The sequence below is a fragment of the Phasianus colchicus genome, chromosome 10 (genome assembly GCF_987193195.1).
Source record: "Phasianus colchicus chromosome 10, bPhaCol1.hap1.1, whole genome shotgun sequence".
In the NCBI taxonomy this organism is placed as follows: Eukaryota; Metazoa; Chordata; class Aves; order Galliformes; family Phasianidae; genus Phasianus; species Phasianus colchicus.
Window position 1 is genome coordinate 3,896,092 of NC_143445.1, and position 18,412 is coordinate 3,914,503.

Below are 18,412 nucleotides of genomic sequence, written 5' to 3' on the forward strand. Positions count from 1 at the left end.
GTTCCTGAAGCACACAGACAGCCAAAGTGAAAACGCTGCCACCAGATGCAAAAATTTCAGCTCTCTCCCCTTACCTTCTGCTGCTGCAAGGCTCCAGCACTTTTGGGAAACAGGCTCCACGTGGAGCTTCTAGACTCTCCTCCTATCTCTAGAGGCTTTCCTACTGCTGCCCTGTGCAGTCCAGATGAAAGCAGGTCCACCTGCACGCTTTGCAGCTGCTCCTGCAAGAGCCTGGTAGGGAGAGTGTAGCAGAGATTTATTTCAGCTTCAGTTTCCTCTTTCCTCCCCCTTTAGAAAGAAGAAACAAAAGCCCAGAAGAATATGTTATATTAATTTATTTGGGACACACCAAAAAAGGAAAGTCAACAACCGTTAACGTACAAAAGTACAGAATCCTGGGACAAGATTTACTGTCCTGATTAAAAAGGCACCATGGTCCCAATGAAGAGTAATCAGAATACATCATTATAGAAATCTTCCCCCTGTTGCAGCAGAAACAGAGCCAGGCTTTGGCTCTATCCACAGTCAAACCCAGTTAAGAAACGAACATGATTTAAATGCAATAAACACTGCTCAGCCTGTACAAGATGTTATGAAATGAATCACAGCCTACAATACGATCATTTTTTTTTTTTTCCTCTGAAAACAGCTAAGGTGACAAACAAGTGTATCGCTGAGGAAGACAGCAGACTTCTGACTTCTTCACCTCGGCGTTCTGTAAGACACATCAGTTGAACTGAAACTGGTAGGCTGAGTATGGGGCTTCTGAATGCAATGCAGTTCCCTGTGGTATATGGGAAGTCAGATTTGACAACCTTAAATTCCCTGAATCCCTGAAAATCGTAAAGCACTACACAGCTGTGTTCCGTATTCTGTTCAGCCCTGTCGGGTTTACTTTACACATTAGCACTTATAACATCAGCTATATCTGTAATACAAAGGGGGGTTTACAGCAGTTATTTTAAAAATTCTAATTCTGCGAGGTCCGAGCTTGGCTATATTCCCTGCTGAAACAGAGCTGCTGGTGTAGAAGCCCAGTGAGAGGCTAGAGTCCAGCATCTCAGGGCTGGAAGGCAAATAGTTTCAACGTGACATAATTTGCAAGGGGAAGTCAGTGAAGCACGTCAGAGAGGAGAGGGCTGCAATCTCTCAAGCAGAGGAGGCTGAAGGGTGTTGCAGAATGCGGGTACATGCTATCAAACCTGTAACGACACTAAGAGTGATGCAGAATACACCGAGTTCACTAAATATTTTGGAGCAACTTACCAAGAACTCGTCAGACACACAATAAGGATCCCGGCAATTACTAAGGAGCAAGTTCACTGGGAAGCTGATGTATTGCTCAGAGCCGGACAGATCCGTCCTCAGGAGGAGGGACAAAGTGGATGCAGCTGGAGCCTGACTAAGCAGCTGGGCCAAAGGCTGCTGCTGCCTCCTCTGCTTCCTAGCCCTGCTGCACCTAAATTTGAACAGCAGCTGATTTGTGTTTCATTCCTCCTTTGGCATAGGACTTCAAAGCAGTCCAAGAACCGTTTCATCAAAGTAACAGGAACTGTCAAAATTATTTGTACATGCATTTATTGTTAAAGGAAGCAAAAGCTAAAGAATGAAACAGTGCGAGTTAATAATCAGTAAAACGATATGCAGGACATTGAGGAAAGAAATGGGGTAAAGCTGAGATACTGGAGTGGGGAAATGTTCACACTGAAAGGTAAATTTGAAAACCAGGCAAGTTTGAGCTCTTTCTATCAGAGTGTTTCTGAGGACAGAGACTTGCTTCATTTTTGTTTGTTTGTTTGTTTTTTAAATGTAATCTGGCAAGGTCTGGGAATCTCACCAGGGAGACCCTCCAGTGCTGGGTTTTGTACAAATTCAACTCTCGTATTTAAAAACCAGTAAAGCAACCATAACTAAAAACAGCAGATACCCTCGTACTGCATATATCTAAAACCAGACATGTCACTGCTTAAGATACACATGGGCAAGAGGATTATACTTCTCTCAAATAAACTCTCGGTGGAAAACTACCATTTCCACTCTGCTGGTCAGCACGTACCTACAGGGGATGGAAAAGCAAGTCCAAATTAAGGAGCCTTTTGCTGCAAATACCACAGCTACACACGGGAAGATTGTTTCTTCCCTATATCCTAAGACGCCAGGATAATATTTTATAAAGTTTTTCCCATATTAAACTAAATAATGCAATTTGCATCTTTTCCTCTATCTTAATACCACCCCCCTCTCCCCAGGAAGATAAAACTATCAGTTCATTTAGGATTCACATCTCTGATCCTAGCTTAAAGATTTTTATATTAAAACTCATTCAATTGCAGGAAGGTTTATCCTGATCAAGGAAACGTCGTCAACATAGAATCCAGTATAAAATATTCAGAATCATCAATGTTTTTACAGCCAAAGCACTCAGACAGCTCCTGATCTCTCTTCTTCTCCTCAAGAAGGAGAGCAGCAATCCCTTTATGAAGTCACAGGATGCCTCTCTGGGACTGAGTAACACACGTGAAAACTAGCTTCCTTCCTTGCAGAAACGCCAATTCTGCTGAAAGGGGCTGAGCAACCTTCCCCCCCACTGAAATCAGCAGGAGTTAGGGCTTTTCAGCACATTAATTTTCTATCAGCAACAAGTCCAAGTTATTTCCCTGCAGTAAATCGGAGTTCTGTTAGGCCACCACTGGCTCAGAAATGGTGAGAGACTTCCAAAAACCAACTGATGTCGACAAGACCTTGGAAGAAGAGGCTTACACGCTATATAAACTTAGATCATCTGCTTTGTTACTTATCCTTCCAAGTTCATGTGTTTCAGTCCTTGCCGCTGCTGTTGTCCCAGCGTTCCTCCCCGGATGTTCCTGAGCTCTGGCTGGGGATCTCAAACAATCGCTTCCAATTGATTGTGGGATTTCAAACTTGCCTAACGTGTGTATTGCCACCCTGTACTCCAGCAGCTCTGCTTGCTGACCACGGCATACACTAGCAGTTTTCTACCTTCTCCACAGTCTCGTAGAACCCAGGCCTAACTCTCCTGATGCTCATCCGTATATGCTGGCACTCCAGGGGCATGGCATCGCTGGCAGGAGTCGCGGCACCAGCCGACCACGCGGTGCACCGGCGCTTCCTTCTGCCCCTCAGCGAGAAGGCCGGAGCCCCGCCGTTCTCCTCCTCCACAGGATAGACCTCATCCACACTCGTGCCTTCATCCGACTGCTCCTCGGTTTTGTACGTCGTTCCCTTCGCCTTGTTGCCTTCCTTCTCTTCCCTGGCGAGCTTTCTGAAGTGCTCCAGACACTGTATCTTTTGTCTTCTTTCCATCATCTTCAGTTCCTGCTTGTCTGTGAAGTCTTCGTAGTACATTTTTCTTTCGCTTCTTTGATCTTCGAGAAACTTCAGCTCGATGCCAGTCATTTTTATCCCGCTGCATTCCTCCAGCTTATTTCTCATGTGCGTGTCTGTACAAAAGATGTCAAAGAGCTTCTCAGAACTCTCGTTGAATTTGTCCGCTCTCTCTGTGTAAGCCTGGTTCTGCCTCTGCTTTCTGGTCTGGTACAATCTGGTAAACTCCTCGTACATTTTGAGGATAAGTTTCTTTATGCTTTGCGTTCCGATGGTATGCAAGTTGCAAACCAACCAGTGCTCCTGCAGGTGCTCTGCAAGCAGCTGAGCCGCATCCTCTTTGGACCGCTGGGCCTGGCCAGCTCTTTTGGGCTGCAGCAGGTACAGCATGTTCTGAACCACATCCTTCTTCGTCGGCAGGATTCCCTGGGTGAAGCCCGAAGACTCGACGTACTCAACAGTTCCCAGAGTCTTTCGTGCCTTCACCTCGGTATCCAGTGATTCCATCACTGCGTTCGTCTCGGAGTTACGACATAACCTGAAAGACAGCGATCGAGGACAAGCACGTGAGACGAGGCCTTTTTTACCGCAGCGGAGGAAAACAGACGAGGAAAGACGCTCAGACCAATGAGATCGGGGATTTTCCATCGCGCCCGACGCAGTTGGATGGCGGCCGCGGTGGCCCGGCCCATCTCGCCGCCTGCTCACCGCGGCTCTCTCGCTCTTCCGCGCGGCGTGGAAAGTCTAACAGAGCGCGTTTGTTTACGTTAACCACACTTAATACCGCAGAGCCAGCAAACCGAGGCCGCCCGCGGCGCGTGGCTCGCTCCCGGCCCCCGCTCCTTGGCGGCGGGGCATCGCGCTCCGCCCGGCCGCCCGCGCGCTGCCTGGCGCCGTTCCCGGCCGCGCAGGAAGCCGGCCCGGCCCGGCCCCGGGGCCCGCACCGCCGCGAGGCGCGGCCCGCCCGCCCCCGCCCCCGGCCCGCGGGGCTCCCCGGCTGCCCGGCCCGGCCGGATCGCGGCCCGAGCGGCGGCGCGAGGCGGGCGGCGGGGGCGCGGGGCCGGAACCCCCCCGCGGCGCTGAGTCACGGCGCGGCGCCGAGCGGCGGCCCCCGGGTGCCTCCCGCGACGTCCCGCCCGTCCCGCCCCAGGCCCGCCGCGTGCCGCGGCCCCGCGCGGGGGTCCGCTCGGCCGGCGCGCCCTGCCCCCGGCCCGCCCGGCCCCTCCCCTCCCCGGGGCTCACCGCCATCTTGGAGGGGGGTCCGCGGAGCCTGCGCAGGAGAGAGCGGGGAGAACGCGCCGAGGTTGCCGCCGCCATCTTGGAGAGGGGCAGCGCCGCGCCCGCTCCCGCCCGCCCTTTCCCGGAAGGCCCTCCCTCGCCGCGCGCGCCTCCCCGGGCCGGCGGCGGAAGTGCGCGGCGCGTGACGGCCGCCCCTCCCTCTCGGCTCGGCGGCGGCGCGCGCGGAATCGAGCGCGCGGGGAGGAGGGAGCGGCGCGAGAGAGTGAGCGCGCGGCCTCGCCCCGCCCACGGCGCCCCTGGGCGGGAGGGGCGGGGTGGGGATGGGGGTCCCGCGCGGCGCCGTCCGCGGCCGATTGGCCGCGAGGCCCGCGCCGCCCGCCGGGGGCCAATGGGGGCCCCGCGGGTTCGGGAGCCCTCGGCCAATGGGGGCGGGCGCCGTGCCGGGCGCGAGGAGGGCGGGCGCCGATTCGCTGCCGCGCGGGCGTTCCTCTCGGGTGGCCAATGGGGGCGATCGGCGGGAGGGGCGGCGCCGTCGCTGCCGGCGGGCGCCATTGCTGCGGGTGAGGCGTGAGGAGCCGAGGGGAGGTCGGGGGCTGAGCGAGTTTCCCCCCGTTACGAGGTGAGGACGGCGATGGGTGCCGAGATGGAGCAGCCGGGAGAGGTGACGGGCTCTGCTGGCGGCACGGTGTACCTGGACCACAACGCCACCACCCCTCTGGCCCCGGAGGCCGCCCGGGCCATGGACGAGGCGGCTCGTCAGGCCTGGGGCAACCCCAGCAGCTCCCACCCTGCAGGTAAGGCGGAGGGGCGGCGGCCGGGCCGGGCGCGGGGCCGTGGGAGGTGGAGCTGCCGGGCTGTGTCCCGCAGGCAAGAAGGCCAAGGAGCTCATCGAGAGCGCCCGGGAGAGCCTGGCGAGGCTGGTGGGGGGCCGGCCCGAGGACATCATCTTCACCTCGGGGGGCACGGAGGTGAGGGCACCTGGTGGTGAACGGCCACCGTCTCTGTGCGGACGGGATGGGGAGAAACGGTGCCGCGCATCCCCTGAGTCTTACTTCTCCCCTCTCTCTTTCTCAGGCTAACAACATGGTCATCCACACGGCCCTCAGGTATTTCCGAGAGAGCCAGGGGCAGGGCCGTGCCGTGCCACACGTCGTGACATCAAATGTGGAGCACGACTCCATCCGCCTGCCGCTGGAGCAGCTGGTGAAGGAGAGCCTGGCAGGTGAGAGGGGTGCTGGGAGGGAGCAGGGAGGGATGGGATTGGGGTAATTGGCCACAACTGCCCTCAAATGGCACAAACTCCTGACACTTGCCCACATTCCTGCAAGCTGGGCATGGTAGCTGGCTGGTATGAGACACTGCTGACCCAAGAATTGCAGGACTCTGTCTGCATGCCAGCTGCCCACGCAGCCCTTCTGCTCTTTGTTAGTGTTCGGGCAGCACTGAGGGGCTTCTCAGCAAACCTGGAGACTTGTTTCTTATCTTGCAGAAACCACCTTTGTGCCCGTGTCCCCACGAAGCGGGCGGGCTGAGGTAGATGATGTTCTCGCCGCGGTGCGGCCGACCACCTGCCTAGTTACCATCATGTTGGCCAATAATGAGACAGGGGTCATCATGGTGAGTCTCTGGATAGCAAGTGGATGGGATACAGCCAAGAAGGTGTCCAGGAGACATCCTTGTAAAAATGTGTTTAATAAGAGAGAGGAAGTGGTTCTTCAGACGCGGACTTCCTTCCTGTCAGCCTGTTGCAGAGCTGAGCCAGCGCATCCGTGCCCTCAACCAGAGGAGAGTGGCGGAGGGGCTGCCCAGGATCCTGGTGCACACGGATGCAGCACAGATGATTGGCAAGGGGCACGTGGATGTGCAGGAGCTGGGGGTGGATTACCTCACTGTTGTGGGACACAAGGTACAGCTTTGCTCATGAGGCTCAGACACCATTTGCGTTTGTGGATATCTCTGGTTAGCCCAGGGCAACTAGCAGAATGTTGCTGGGAAAGCACTGTGGGGCACAGCTGTGGGTTTGCATATCTCCCAGATGCTGAGATCCCAGGAAATCCCCCAGCAGTTGAGCAAAGCTGGGTAGTGGGGATCATGCCAGTCAGGGGGATCTGTCTGGAAGGGAAAGTAGGAGGTGACTGAGGGCTGAGGACAGCTCTGCAGGGCACTCAGTTTGGTTTAGGCAGCTGTCTGTCACCAGGGCACCTGGTACTGTTTCTGCAGGGTTAGTGTGAGCTTTCAGTTTTGTTTTTTTTTACCTGCAGTTCTACGGCCCGCGGATTGGCACACTGTATGTGCGTGGTCCTGGCACCACCACCCCACTGCACCCCATGTTCTTTGGAGGCGGGCAAGAAAGGAATTTCCGACCAGGGTAAGGTGGCTGTTCAGTGGCAAAACTGCACTGGGCTGCTCAGCCTGAGCTGAGGTGTCAGTGCTGTTATCTCCATCCCAGGGTTGGGGAGATGGGTTGGTGTGTGGGAGCTTCAGGTGCAGGCTTTGCATGGGTGGAGTTACAGGGTGAGCTGTCCCCTTCCCAGCTGCATCAGAGAGCTCCCTGACAGTGGTGAGGGGTCCCATGTGGGGAGCGTTTGTGTCCTGAGACTGGAGGGTGGACCAGAAGGTCCAGGTAGATAAGTCACTGCTCACTCTTCTTTTCCAGCACTGAGAACACCCCGATGATTGCTGGCCTTGGCAAGGTGAGTTGGATATAGGTGAGAGGTTCCTCATGGTTGCTGCCTGGCAAAGCCAGCACAGACACAGCCTGCTGCATTCCTCAGTCTTTAAAAATAACATACTGAGTGCAAGAGGACAGCTGAACTCCAGGAAAATGAGATGGGAGTTTCTGGTGTCAGCCTAAGGACCTGCTTCAAAATACGCACTGCAGACTTTGCCCTGCTGACTCCCAGGGCAGTGGGGCAGCTAATGCTGCACCGGGCACTGAGCACCTACTGAGAGACAGGAGGACTGGCAATTGCAGAGGTTGTTTCTGGGCTGCGGTTGCATGCTAAGGGGGCTGCATGTGAGGGAGTTGTTTAAAGGTTACTGACAGAACCTGTCTGGATCTTATCAGGCCGCAGAGCTGGTGAGCAGGAACTGGGAGGCCTACGAGTCCCACATGCGGGATGTTCGGGACTACCTGGAGGCCAGGCTAGAGGTGAGCAGATCTGGCTCCGGTTGTTTCTCCCCTTCCTGGATCTCAGCCTGCAGAGGGCAGAACCCTGGGTTGAAGCTGAGTCCTTCTGGCTCAGCCAGGACACAGCTGCTCATGTTCTCATAGCCCTCTGATTTCTCCAGGCATCCTTTGGGAAGCTGAGGATCCACTTCAACAGCCAGTTTACAGGCTCCAAGCGACTCTGCAACACCTGCAATGTCTCCATCTTGGGCTCAGGCCTTCAAGGTAGCTCTGTTCGTATGTCTCCTTTGTCCAACTTCAACAGTGTGCTGCAGCATGTTGCATGCCTGAAACACATGGGAGCTCAGCCATGGCTTGGGCAGCGAGTCTCAGAGGGAGACTGGGCACTGAGAGATTTGTGCTCGTGTGTCTTGCAGGGCGCAGGGTGCTGTCTCACTGCAAGATCCTTCTCGCCAGTGTTGGGGCTGCTTGCCACTCTGAGAAAGGAGATCGGTAAGCAGCTGGCCCTAGCAGAGCATCTTTTCATAGGGGAGAGGGTGGGTGGGAGGGAGAGAAGGCAGGGAAAGAGACTGTGGGTGGCTGTCAGCATCGTTGCCCTGCAGCAAAGGGAGTGCAAAGCTTTCTAGAGAGGCTGAAGTATGCGAAGGAGGTCATTGCAGGAAACACAGCTGGAACGCATGACTGCTGCTGGAAAGGACTTTGTCCCTCCTGGCTCTGGTGGTGCAGCTGAGATTGGAAGTGCTCCTCAATGCCTGGCACTGCCATAATAGAATCTGCCTTATGTCTGTGTGGGTCTGGCTCACCCACTCAAGCCCTTGTTGGGTCTCCAAGGGACTCCTTTGGTTGCATATGGGACATCAAGTCCTTTTGGGCTGATGTAGAGCAATGCCATCTGGAATTGCCAGTCCATGGCAACACTGGGAAGCTTCCTTCTTGGAGGAGAAAAGCCAGATCTGCCACAGGGAAGCAAGCTGTGTGGAGCAGATGCCTTTGGAAAACATGCGGTTTTCCTAGAGTGCATCTGTACAGATGTGCTCCTTATTCAGGCTCTGTGAGGCTCTCTGGTGATGCGTTTTCTTGGTTTTCAAATTAAACCCACTCACCTCCACGTTTGTTTCAGGCCCTCCTCGATTCTGCTGAGCTGTGGGATCCCCTGCGACGTAGCGCAGAACGCCCTGCGGCTGAGTGTGGGGCGAGACACCACCCGCGCGGATGTGGACCTGGTTGTGCAGGACCTCATGCAGACTGTGGCACAGCTTGGCAAGGACCAAGCCTCGTAGGCCTCAGGAATCACTCCTTGCCCGTCACCCAGGTTCTCGGGGTAGGATTGTGCTCTGCTTCACTCCTGGGTGCTGGCTGTGGCAACCCCTTTTATGCTGGTTGTAGAGGGGCAGGATGGTGACCAAATTAATAGCAAGTCTCTGCTAACAGGATTTGCTCCTCCAATCTTATGTCCAGTCTTCTAACTCCATGGCTGCAGACAGTCAATTTGAAATTGGGGTTTGGCAGGAATAACCTTCTGCCTGACAACCCAGCCAAACTGACCCAGCCTCCAGCTTGGGATCACTGATTCAACATTGTGAAAATGGTGGCTGGAGGAGGAAGCAAGATAGTCTGTTTCAGTAGCAGTGTGCTGAAACACTGCCGCTTAGCTGTCTATTGCCTTGCACTTGCAGTGACTGCAGTATGGCTGGTTTGCCTCCACAGTGTGTGCTGCCTTAGCAGAAAAGCTTGCAAGTGTGTGCTGGTGGCAGCAGGGAGCTGGGGGCTGTGCTGAGGAGATGGCTTTGCTACTTTGGGGCTGGAGCAGCTCATCTAGTTTTTGCTGAGGACTCTGTCATCCCTATTGCATGGTGCAGACATTTTGGGTGCATTGCTATCAGGCATTCCTGCTTGCCAGCACATTTCTGCACGTCTCAAAGAGTCTCAGAGCTTGGCTGCCTCCAAAGCATAACAGGCGTGGAAGCCATAGAAGCTGAAGGCTTTTGCACTGGTTGCTTTCCACAAAGGAAGCTTTCCTGCTGTCTGATCGCTGAGAGGAAGAAAGACCATCTGTCCCAAGGAGAAATGAGTTTATAGCAACGCAGCAAGAGGCTGGGCTGGGCACTGCACTGCCCCTGCCAGAGCCCTAAGCCACAGAAGTGTTTTCTGGCTGGGAAAGTGTTGGGTATAGCTTTCCCAGCGCTGTATTGCATTACTTGCTCCTTGTCCTTCCTACAGTGAGCAGAGCTCCTGTTGCTGGCTCCACGTGCTCTGAAAAGAAATGGCTGTTGCAGATGCCTTAATGCGTGCCAGTGCCTGAGGAAACGTGTCACCCCTGCGTGGCCAAGGCAGTTGTTCTGACATTAGGACATTAGGAGGACACAGGTGTCGAATGCATTGGGAGTGCTGCGGCTGGGCTGACTGATTTCTGGAAATCTGGTCTTTTGATATTCATAGGAATAAAATTGATTGCCACTGCTGTGGCATTTTCCCATGTAAAATGTATTTTCCCTGGTGTTTTGGGGGAAGCTGGACTGGTTAAGATCATAAGAGGGAAGGCTTTTCCCTCTGAAAAGACTGGTGTCCTAGAACCGCCGGAGGCACAGTCTGCTGGCACAGGGAGGTGTCTGCTGATCCTGGCTGCAGTGCATCCGTAACCCCAGGGCTCCCCATCTGCTGTCAGCTGGCAGGGCTCACAACCAGCAACGGTGGGGGGTGGGCAGGGAGGGGGCAGTGAGGGGAGCCCCGATCACTCCTTGCTGCTGGTGTTGCCCCTGAGCAGGGAAACACACAGGGCAGCAATAGTGACGTACTGGGATATTTTCAGAGGCCAAAGTGTCCTGGGACTGCTTAGGAACTATGGTAAGAACAAAGCCTTCAACTTCTCGTCTTCTAGTTTCCTTCTGGGCTTATTCCACTGGGACCAATTGCAACTCTGAGTGACCAAACAGCTCTCAACTTCGAACACTTTCCTATTTCAGATGTCAGCCACAGCATGCCCTTAGCCACACCCCTTCTCAAGTCCTTGTTTCAGCTCTAGACAGCAACTGGGCTCATCACGCAGATGCCAATCCAAGACCCAACACTGCACCCCTTGTCAGGGAGACAACTTGAGGGCATGGGGGCGGGTTATTACTCATGCTACTATGATAGTCGGGGGTGTGCTGAATTCATGATACAGCATGCCTGCCACCTGCCTTTCAGTTGCTTCCCAGATATCCTCGATGTCTGGAACAGCATCAGTGTCTGTGTTTACTGACACCTCCTGCTACTAGGTGGGCTTTGCACCCATTCCTCCCTGCTACCCTGGTGATCTCAGGAGCTGAGGCCCCTAGGGCCAGAGTGCAATGGCTCAGGTTTTCCATCTGAAAAAATACTGTGATATGTCTTCTTTGTTATTCTGTTTTCAGGAATTCAGAATCAATGGACTTGTAGTGTTTTTTATTGTCAGACTATGTTTACCAACAAGGAAGATTTATTTTCTTCCTGTTCAGAGACCCAGATTCAATCTATCCCAATTGTTGCTGTGGTTCACCAGATCATAAATATTAAGTGAGCCATTCCTGGTAAGCAGCAACAGCTTCCTCCTTGCTTGGTGGGCACAGGGTGCAAAACAAACCCATTGTGTGCTCAGACTCCTCCTGCTGTGTCTTTTCAGCTGGCTCCCAGCAGTTCCAAGGATTTCCCAGAAGGATGAGAAAGATAAAAGCAAATGCTTCTGATGCCTCACCTTACATTTCTTAGTGATGGTCATGGCAGAGTAGGAAAGATGTGCAGTAGGGATTAATGCAGTTACTAGGCTGCATTTAATTGCAGAAAGCACAACTGTGGACGCAGATTCTTAAGACACTGGTCTTTCTCTTTCCTAGATGTTAGCAGGGTCATGGAATGCCATCTGTAACCACGACACTCCAGTGCTTTTTGTCCATTTAATTTTTAACTGAATTGTTAGGACCCAAGGACGCTGACTCAGAAAATTACTGAAAGGAGACTAAGCTTGCAGTACTTGTTTGGGTTGGAGAATGTGTTTAGGGCTGACTGTTCTGGGAATGGCTTTACAGTCACTAGATGCACACCAGGCTGTTTCTTGTCAACACCATTGCTCACACCTCAGTCTCAAATGCAACCTTTATTTTTCCCTCTCTTGCTCACAGTTGAAACCTCTTTTGGAGAAGGTGGTTCTAGGGAAGGAATACTGCCCTGCTCCAGAGGTTGGTCTTTTATTATCAGGAATTTTCCTGGAGCTCTATTTCAGAGTTGTAGCAGAACTGCAGATCCACTCAAGGGCATGGGGGAAAGACAGTTCTAGAGGTCTGGGCTTCCTGTGTCAGTTCAGGTAGAAGCCTAACCATGGAACACAAAAAGCTTTACTGATACATTCTTTTGTTTATATAGACACCAGAAACACAAGTGATAATCACAGAACTATTAGCATTACTTCATCTGGAATATTACAGCCAAAGTGTAAGAAGTGTTACAGAGGATACAGACACCCTGGTTGACCATTTCAGTGTTTTTGCTGCTCATTTTCCTACTACCACAGTGCACAATAATGACAGTTGCTAGTGGATCTCTCTGTCTCTGTATTACTTTAGCAGGGTAAGTGAGGCAGAAAAGGCCTACAACTTGTCCTGTGCTCCACTACTCCCCGTGCTGGAGACAAATATCCGTTCCTCTCACGACAAACAGTGACTGTATGTGCTAGAACAAATTCACCTGTCATGGAAGTCTGGAAATATCAACGTTGCTACATCAGCTGTGAAGTTACACAGTAGAAAGAGGACCTGACCAGTACACTAAGACACAACAGAGTTGGAATAAGTTACTTTCATGTGGTCACACACGTAACAGACACAACAGTAACGCATTTCCAGAACTGGACAACAAAACTGCAGTTCACTTAATGGAAGAATCTACAATCTCCTGATAATCTTGCCTTCCTAAATTCTTCCAGGACAGTTTATAACATGCAAGGAAAAAAACACTAACCAAAATAACTGCTCCCCCAACAAGATCGTAAGTACCTGGCAAGATGCGCAGCACGATGAGCTGCAGGACCATGGCAATGACTATCTCTAGGTGCTGTACAGTGCTGACCAGAGCAGGGTGGAACTTGCTCAAGGCATAGTAGACCCCCAGGAAGGCTGCTGTGGAGCACAGGCAGATGGCGAGGAGGTAGCTCCAGGTTTCTCCATCCAGTGGGACGATTGGCTCCTGAAGTAAGAACATGGTGGATGCTCCCCATACCGTTCCTGTCCAACTAAAGGTGAACAGTGCTGTCCACATGCTGATGTTATCTTTGATTGACCTGTAGACTATCATGGAAAGAGCAGTGGTCAAGCCTGCCATAACAGTCATGGTGTAGCCAAAAGCTTCCTTCCAGGTGCTCAGCAGAGAGTTTTCTTCCCTAACAATGTTGGGGATCATGACCAGACAAACGCCAAACACACTGCCAACTACCGTAACTATGTCTACGTAAGCCATTCCTTCATCTACTAGCAAAAAAGCCAAAATGGCACTGAACACTGTAGTGGTAGCCCTCCACATAATGGTCCCGTTACTAGGGGGAACTATAGAGAAAGAAGTATAAGCACACGTAATGGAGATAACGTTGCAGACCCCATAGAAGAAGAGCCGGAGTCTGTACCCTTTGGGGCCAAAGGGTGGCTCATGGTAGTAACACACAGCAGTAATGGACAGCACTTGCAAGACTGAACGGATGAAAATTAACTCTAGTGATGGCACTTTGGAACGATCAGAAATTAATCGTGTAATTAAAGCCACGCATCCGTGAGCCACGGCAGATCCAAAAAGGACTATCCACATTTTCCTTGACTGCAGTATATTTCCTTCAGGAAAGTTCTGGAAATGCCCCATCTCACTGGGTTTGGACAGTTGTGCTGGCTGAAGCTGCGTATCTATTGTACCGAAAAAGGTCCTTTCTCTTTTTTTCCCAGCATTCAGTAGTCTTGTCTTTGGACTGTCCTCCATAAATACTCCTGTGTCTTCATTACCATCCTCATATCCCTCTTCTCCTGGCTGGGGATAATGAGATGTATATTTCACTGTTACCGTGTTGGGGTGAATTTTCACTCGCTTTTTGACTGGATATTTTTGGGAAGATGAATCCATTTCCTCAGAGAAATGTCCTGGTCTTAAGGGAAAAACAGGAATGCACCATTATTTTCTATTTCACGAATACTGAGAGATTCATTAATATGCAAATATGCTGTTAGTGATTACAAGCTATTTTTATGAGCCATGTCCAAGTACACATAGATTGTTCTTGGTTTTGCTTTAGCTCCATTTCATTTGCCAATTCTTGAAAATGGCACATTCCCATTATGTATGGGTTGTATAATGTCCCAGTCTATGTATTCTAATGAGAAAGTTCTCTCGCTGAAGCTTTTTGGACAGTAAATACCTTGTAATGAATTATACTTGCTAATTGCTTGCTAATTTTAAAAGATTACAGGAGTTTGGCAGGAGATGACAACCTCGTTTGTAAACCCCAGAGAACAACACAGGGAAACTGTATCCCTGAGCAAGTCAGCATAGGTAGCCTATGAAGAAACAACACATTTTTGAACAATACTTGACAATGTTAAAATACCTTCTTTTCACGTCTTATTTCCAGTGACTGACTTTGCAACAGAGTTGTTCTTCATGTCTCATTCAGTGCTTATTTTGTCCGCAGCTCCCTGCACATCTGTGCAAACAGCCCTTCCCCTGAGGCAGCAGCAGGGAGAATGGAACCTTCCTGTAGGAGGTCCAGTGTGCCCCACCACATACACCAACAAACACGCAGACTTTACCTGCTTTTGAGAGGTTTGATTCCAAGCCAGAATGAGAAAACACTTCTCTGTCATCTACATCTTTGTCCACATATCTAAACAGAAACAGTAAAAGCTCTGATACCAAACAGAACGGGGCACAGCGATCTTAGCAAAGAAAGCAGAGCTCAAGGCAGGCATGAGACATTCTGATTTTGTTCAGAGTTGAACGTTTGAGACGTGCTATGAAGTCATGCTCCTCTGGAACTGGCAACACTGGAGCACTGTTGGAGAAGGAAAAAAAAAAAGAGGAAAAAGCAATCAAGTGTAATCTTGCTAAAATCACGCTTCAACTTGATCTCGGAATTATTGAGTGAATTAATCTAAAGAGCAAATGGTGGTTTGTGAGCACAAGGTTCCTACAGTTTAATAACAAGAAAATTCACCATCTGATGCCCACTGTCCTGCCTTTACCTCTGCAGACGAGCGGATGCCCAAGAGGGCTCATCCTCCCCAGGAGCTGCGAGCAGCTCAGCCCCACAGACCACAGCAGTTTGGCCTGTGGTGTGTCTGACAACAACCGTGGGGGGGTTGGGCTGCACACAGCAGCACATCGCCAGGGAGAACTGCAGACAGAGCCCACATAGAAGGCAGTGACAGGAGGGTGCAGTAGCACTGCACAGGTAGTTACCATGACCTGGTTCAGCCTTCACATTTTCTCCATCTATGATCAGTGACAGTCAAAGCAGTGCCTGTGCCTGGCTGACAACAACATCTACGTAAGAACAGTGTTTTGGTCAGGGTGAGGGTTTCTTAACCCCTTGCTTATACCCAAGCGAAGATGTATCCCAGCTCTTAGATGGAGTGGTTGGTAGGGGCAGAGAGGAACGGGGCTGAAAGTGCATCCAGGACACCATTAAATGGTGAAGGAGGATCCAGGATTCCCATTAATGCACAGTATATATACTGCAGGAAACCTGAGGGGCACCAGCTGAAATGCCAAGGTGAGTAGATAAAGGGTAGGAGCTGAGCATCAGCTGCACTCGAGGGCAGTGTGAGCAACCCATCTGGCATTTAAACAGAAACTACCAGCATCGTGCCCCAGTCTTATCTGCTGCTGCTGTTTATGCTTTTTCTGTAGATAAGCTGTTAATTTCAGATTCTTTTAACAAGCAAATGCAAAATGAACAGGATGAGTCCGGGAAGGCAGTGCCTTTCACAAGCACAGCTTTTCCTACCTAGCGTTTTCTTTGTGTTTTACATTCACTATTCTACCTTGTCCTCCCCACGTCTTAAAACGAAGGCCTTGATCTCCACAATGCATGGGGAAAGTGGGAGGACAAAACTGCAAACAGTGCACAAGAGGAGTTGTTATTTTAGCAACAGTGGATCCAGCCTGTGTAAACTCAGTCCTCTCATCCCGAAACAGATGAGCATGTGCTGCAACTGTTGGTTCATGGAAAAAAAATAACAACAACCCTCCCAAATGCATTTCTCTAATTGTTAGCATCCTGCAGCATCTCTCTTTCCTCCTGAGTTTTGGTGACATTTTTTTCCAGCAAATACAGAAAAGGGAATAGAAAAGAGATGAAATGCATTTGCAAACGTAGTGCTGGACCCGTGCAATGCGTTCAGAGAGCTCCCTGAAGGGAAACAATGGCTGATGGGCACACAGCTCAAAATGGCTGCACGGCTCAGCGCTCCCTTCAGCACTACCGGCACTGGCAGCAGGGAGGTCTGCAAAGCAGAAAGGAGAACGTCAGGAACGAGGAGCAACGAGAAAAAGTAACTGCACTGCTTCAATCACAATTGCATTTCATCGACTCAGGACTGGGTTTGTGGCATGCTGTGCTGTCTCAATACTTGTTTGTACATTCGGGCCATCTGCATTTCTTAATGGTGAGGATTTGAGAGGGGACTGAGATGGGTGCATATCCCAAACCCGCAGCGGTTGTCCTGCAGGCAAATCTAAAACAAATGGAAGTTAACACAGCCTTTGCAGAAAACTTGCCACTTCTGCCAATGCCTTTTGTGGAGATCACATGAAGCTCGTGGGGGTTTTTCTGCTTTGTATCCAGAGACATAAAATGATTTATTTGCGTTTCTTCTGAAAAATGTAATTCAATTTTGAATGAAATATAACAGAAGGCTGACAATTACATCCCGTGCAAAGTTCTCGCGTTGCACAGCAAAACAAACTTGATTCAGACACCAACCTGACACCCATTTAAACTGCCAGCTCTTGGAAGTCGCCGACTGTCAACATGGGAGCACGTTCCCATGGGTGTGCAAATCATCACAGCAGACTCACCGAATGTCACACACCGTTAATACAGTACACAGCATGACTTTTTTAAAAGAACCCCTCCTCACCCCTCCTAAAAAACCAAAAGCATGACACGAATGCTGATTAGCGATTACAAGGCAGGTAGGAATCCACGACTGAGTGCCATTCAGTGCTGAGCAGTGGGAGACTGCGCCTGCCTTCTTGCCGTGCCTGGGGGAATTCAGCCTTTGCCACCCGACTGCTGCTTACCATCAAAGATTTTTAATAGCCTCACAGGAAACTACTCTCAACCTATGCCAGGTTAGGCCAAAATCAGTCAGCCAAGTGAAATGTAACACCACAGATCTGCGGGCACGGCAACTGCACTCCTAACAAAGTCAGAAACGCGACGCCAGCCAGCCCCGTGCCGGCAGTGCCTGGTGGGATGCTCCCTTACCGCTGCTGGGACATCGCCCCGAATCCGGACAAACGGGGGCTGTCCGAGGGCTGCAAGCAATCTCTACCAGATTACCAGACCAGTAATTTCCCCTCACGCGTGCAGCGGGCACACCGCACAGCTCCGGTACGGGACTCGGCTCGTCCCTCTGTCGCACCGCTGCTGCCAACAGCGCGCCGACGCCTCGCAAAGCGGCTTTTCCTACGGGCTGCAGCAGAGCCCGGCGCGGAGCTCCCAGCCGGCGGGGCTGAGCGGTGCGGGCTGCGGCAGGCGGGCGGAGCGGCAGGCAGCTCGGCGCCGTGTCACGGACACTGCCGAAGGGATGCGCGGCACCAAATCGGAGCGCCTTCGTCTTTCCAGCCAGGCGGCCCGGCTACCAACCGGTAATACCGAAGGAAGTCTACAGCCTTTATTACAACCTGGCGGCCGGCAGAAGATGTTTCGATCTGCTATTTCAGGAGCTGCAATGACGCTAACGGAGCTTTTTGGCGAACGCCGCGCTGCTCGTTCACCGCTTCCGACGCTCGGCACAGCCCGCGCGCTGGCGGCACCCGGCGGTTCCGCTCCGTACGCGGCCGCCGCCGCCCGCCCTGCCGTGCCGTGCCGTGCCCTGCTGTACCCTGCCGTGCTGTGCCGTGCCGTGCCGTGCCCTGCTGTACCCTGCCGTGCTGTGCCCTGCTGTACCCTGCTGTGCCGTGCCCTGCTGTACCCTGCCGTGCCGTGCCGTGCCGTGCCCTGCCCTCCCCGCGGGCACTTACCGCCGCCGACACACCGCCCTGAGCGGCCGCCGCGCGCCTCTCCCCGGCCGGCGGCCCCCGGCCCCCTCCGCCCTCGGCCGGCATCGCCGCTCCGGCCTCGCCCCCGCCGCCGCCTCGCGGAGCCGGTCCCGCCCCTCCATCCTTCTGTCGCGACATTCCGTCCCCTCCCCGCCGCCCGTCTCCCGTCGCCCGGACGACGCCCCGCCCCCTCGGCCACAGCGGCGCCCTAACGGTGTTACGCGGCCGCGGCGCGGCGCATGCGCGGCGTTTTCGCGCGAAAGACGTTTGTGGCGCCCGGCTCTCGCGTGCCGCCGTCCCGACCCGCGGCGCCCCTCCGCCCCTCCCCTCGCGGCCCCTCCCCTCCCGGCGGCGGCGGCGGCGCGGGGCAGTGGCGGCGCGCGGCCACCAGGGGGCGCTGGGGGTCCGGCGCGCGGCGGCGGCTGCGCCATTGGCGGTCGGAAA

The 18,412-nt window shown here is 52.8% G+C and overlaps 3 protein-coding genes across 5 annotated transcripts; 1 reads left to right on the plus strand and 2 right to left on the minus strand.

Annotated features, from left to right (window-relative positions):
* Positions 1-322: 322 nt before the first annotated feature.
* On the minus strand, positions 323-4,740 carry LOC116231044 (uncharacterized). Its single transcript, XM_031596597.2, has 2 exons — positions 4,588-4,740; positions 323-3,883 (listed from the first exon to the last, which is right to left on the minus strand). Exon 2 carries the CDS (start codon positions 3,850-3,852, stop codon positions 2,986-2,988), a length of 867 nt encoding a protein of 288 aa, XP_031452457.1. The 5' UTR covers positions 3,853-3,883; positions 4,588-4,740; the 3' UTR covers positions 323-2,985.
* Positions 4,735-10,197, plus strand: SCLY (selenocysteine lyase). 3 transcript variants are annotated; one of them, XM_090147028.1, is made up of 13 exons: positions 4,735-4,846; positions 5,204-5,378; positions 5,452-5,552; positions 5,659-5,806; positions 6,074-6,201; positions 6,326-6,490; positions 6,846-6,952; positions 7,241-7,277; positions 7,652-7,735; positions 7,876-7,978; positions 8,131-8,206; positions 8,835-9,035; positions 9,935-10,197. In XM_090147028.1, the coding sequence occupies exons 2-12, from the start codon at positions 5,216-5,218 to the stop codon at positions 8,992-8,994; spliced, it is 1,272 nt and encodes a 423-aa protein (XP_090003154.1). In that variant the 5' UTR covers positions 4,735-4,846; positions 5,204-5,215; the 3' UTR covers positions 8,995-9,035; positions 9,935-10,197. The 3 variants fall into 3 exon arrangements, with proteins under 3 accessions (XP_090003154.1, XP_090003155.1, XP_090003156.1); XM_090147029.1 differs by having other exon boundaries at positions 9,991-10,197; XM_090147030.1 differs by lacking the exon at positions 6,326-6,490.
* An 892-nt stretch (positions 10,198-11,089) lies between these two features.
* SLC35G2 (solute carrier family 35 member G2) lies at positions 11,090-18,063 on the minus strand. The gene is made up of 3 exons (XM_031596596.2): positions 17,951-18,063; positions 14,512-14,753; positions 11,090-13,850 (listed from the first exon to the last, which is right to left on the minus strand). Exon 3 carries the CDS (start codon positions 13,826-13,828, stop codon positions 12,593-12,595), a length of 1,236 nt encoding a protein of 411 aa, XP_031452456.1. The 5' UTR covers positions 13,829-13,850; positions 14,512-14,753; positions 17,951-18,063; the 3' UTR covers positions 11,090-12,592.
* Between the last annotated feature and the right edge of the window lie 349 nt (positions 18,064-18,412).

Bases quoted from the DNA above. Each gene is read 5' to 3' on its own strand.
- SCLY (XM_090147028.1), top strand. From the start codon at position 5,216: ATGGGTGCCGAGATGGAGCAGCCGGGAGAGGTGACGGGCTCTGCTGGC. The intron at 6,491-6,845 runs GTACAGCTTTGC...TTTTACCTGCAG, and splicing joins TCACTGTTGTGGGACACAAG to TTCTACGGCCCGCGGATTGG. The intron at 7,278-7,651 runs GTGAGTTGGATA...GGATCTTATCAG, and splicing joins TGATTGCTGGCCTTGGCAAG to GCCGCAGAGCTGGTGAGCAG.
- LOC116231044 (XM_031596597.2), bottom strand. From the start codon at position 3,852: ATGGAATCACTGGATACCGAGGTGAAGGCACGAAAGACTCTGGGAACT.
- SLC35G2 (XM_031596596.2), bottom strand. From the start codon at position 13,828: ATGGATTCATCTTCCCAAAAATATCCAGTCAAAAAGCGAGTGAAAATT.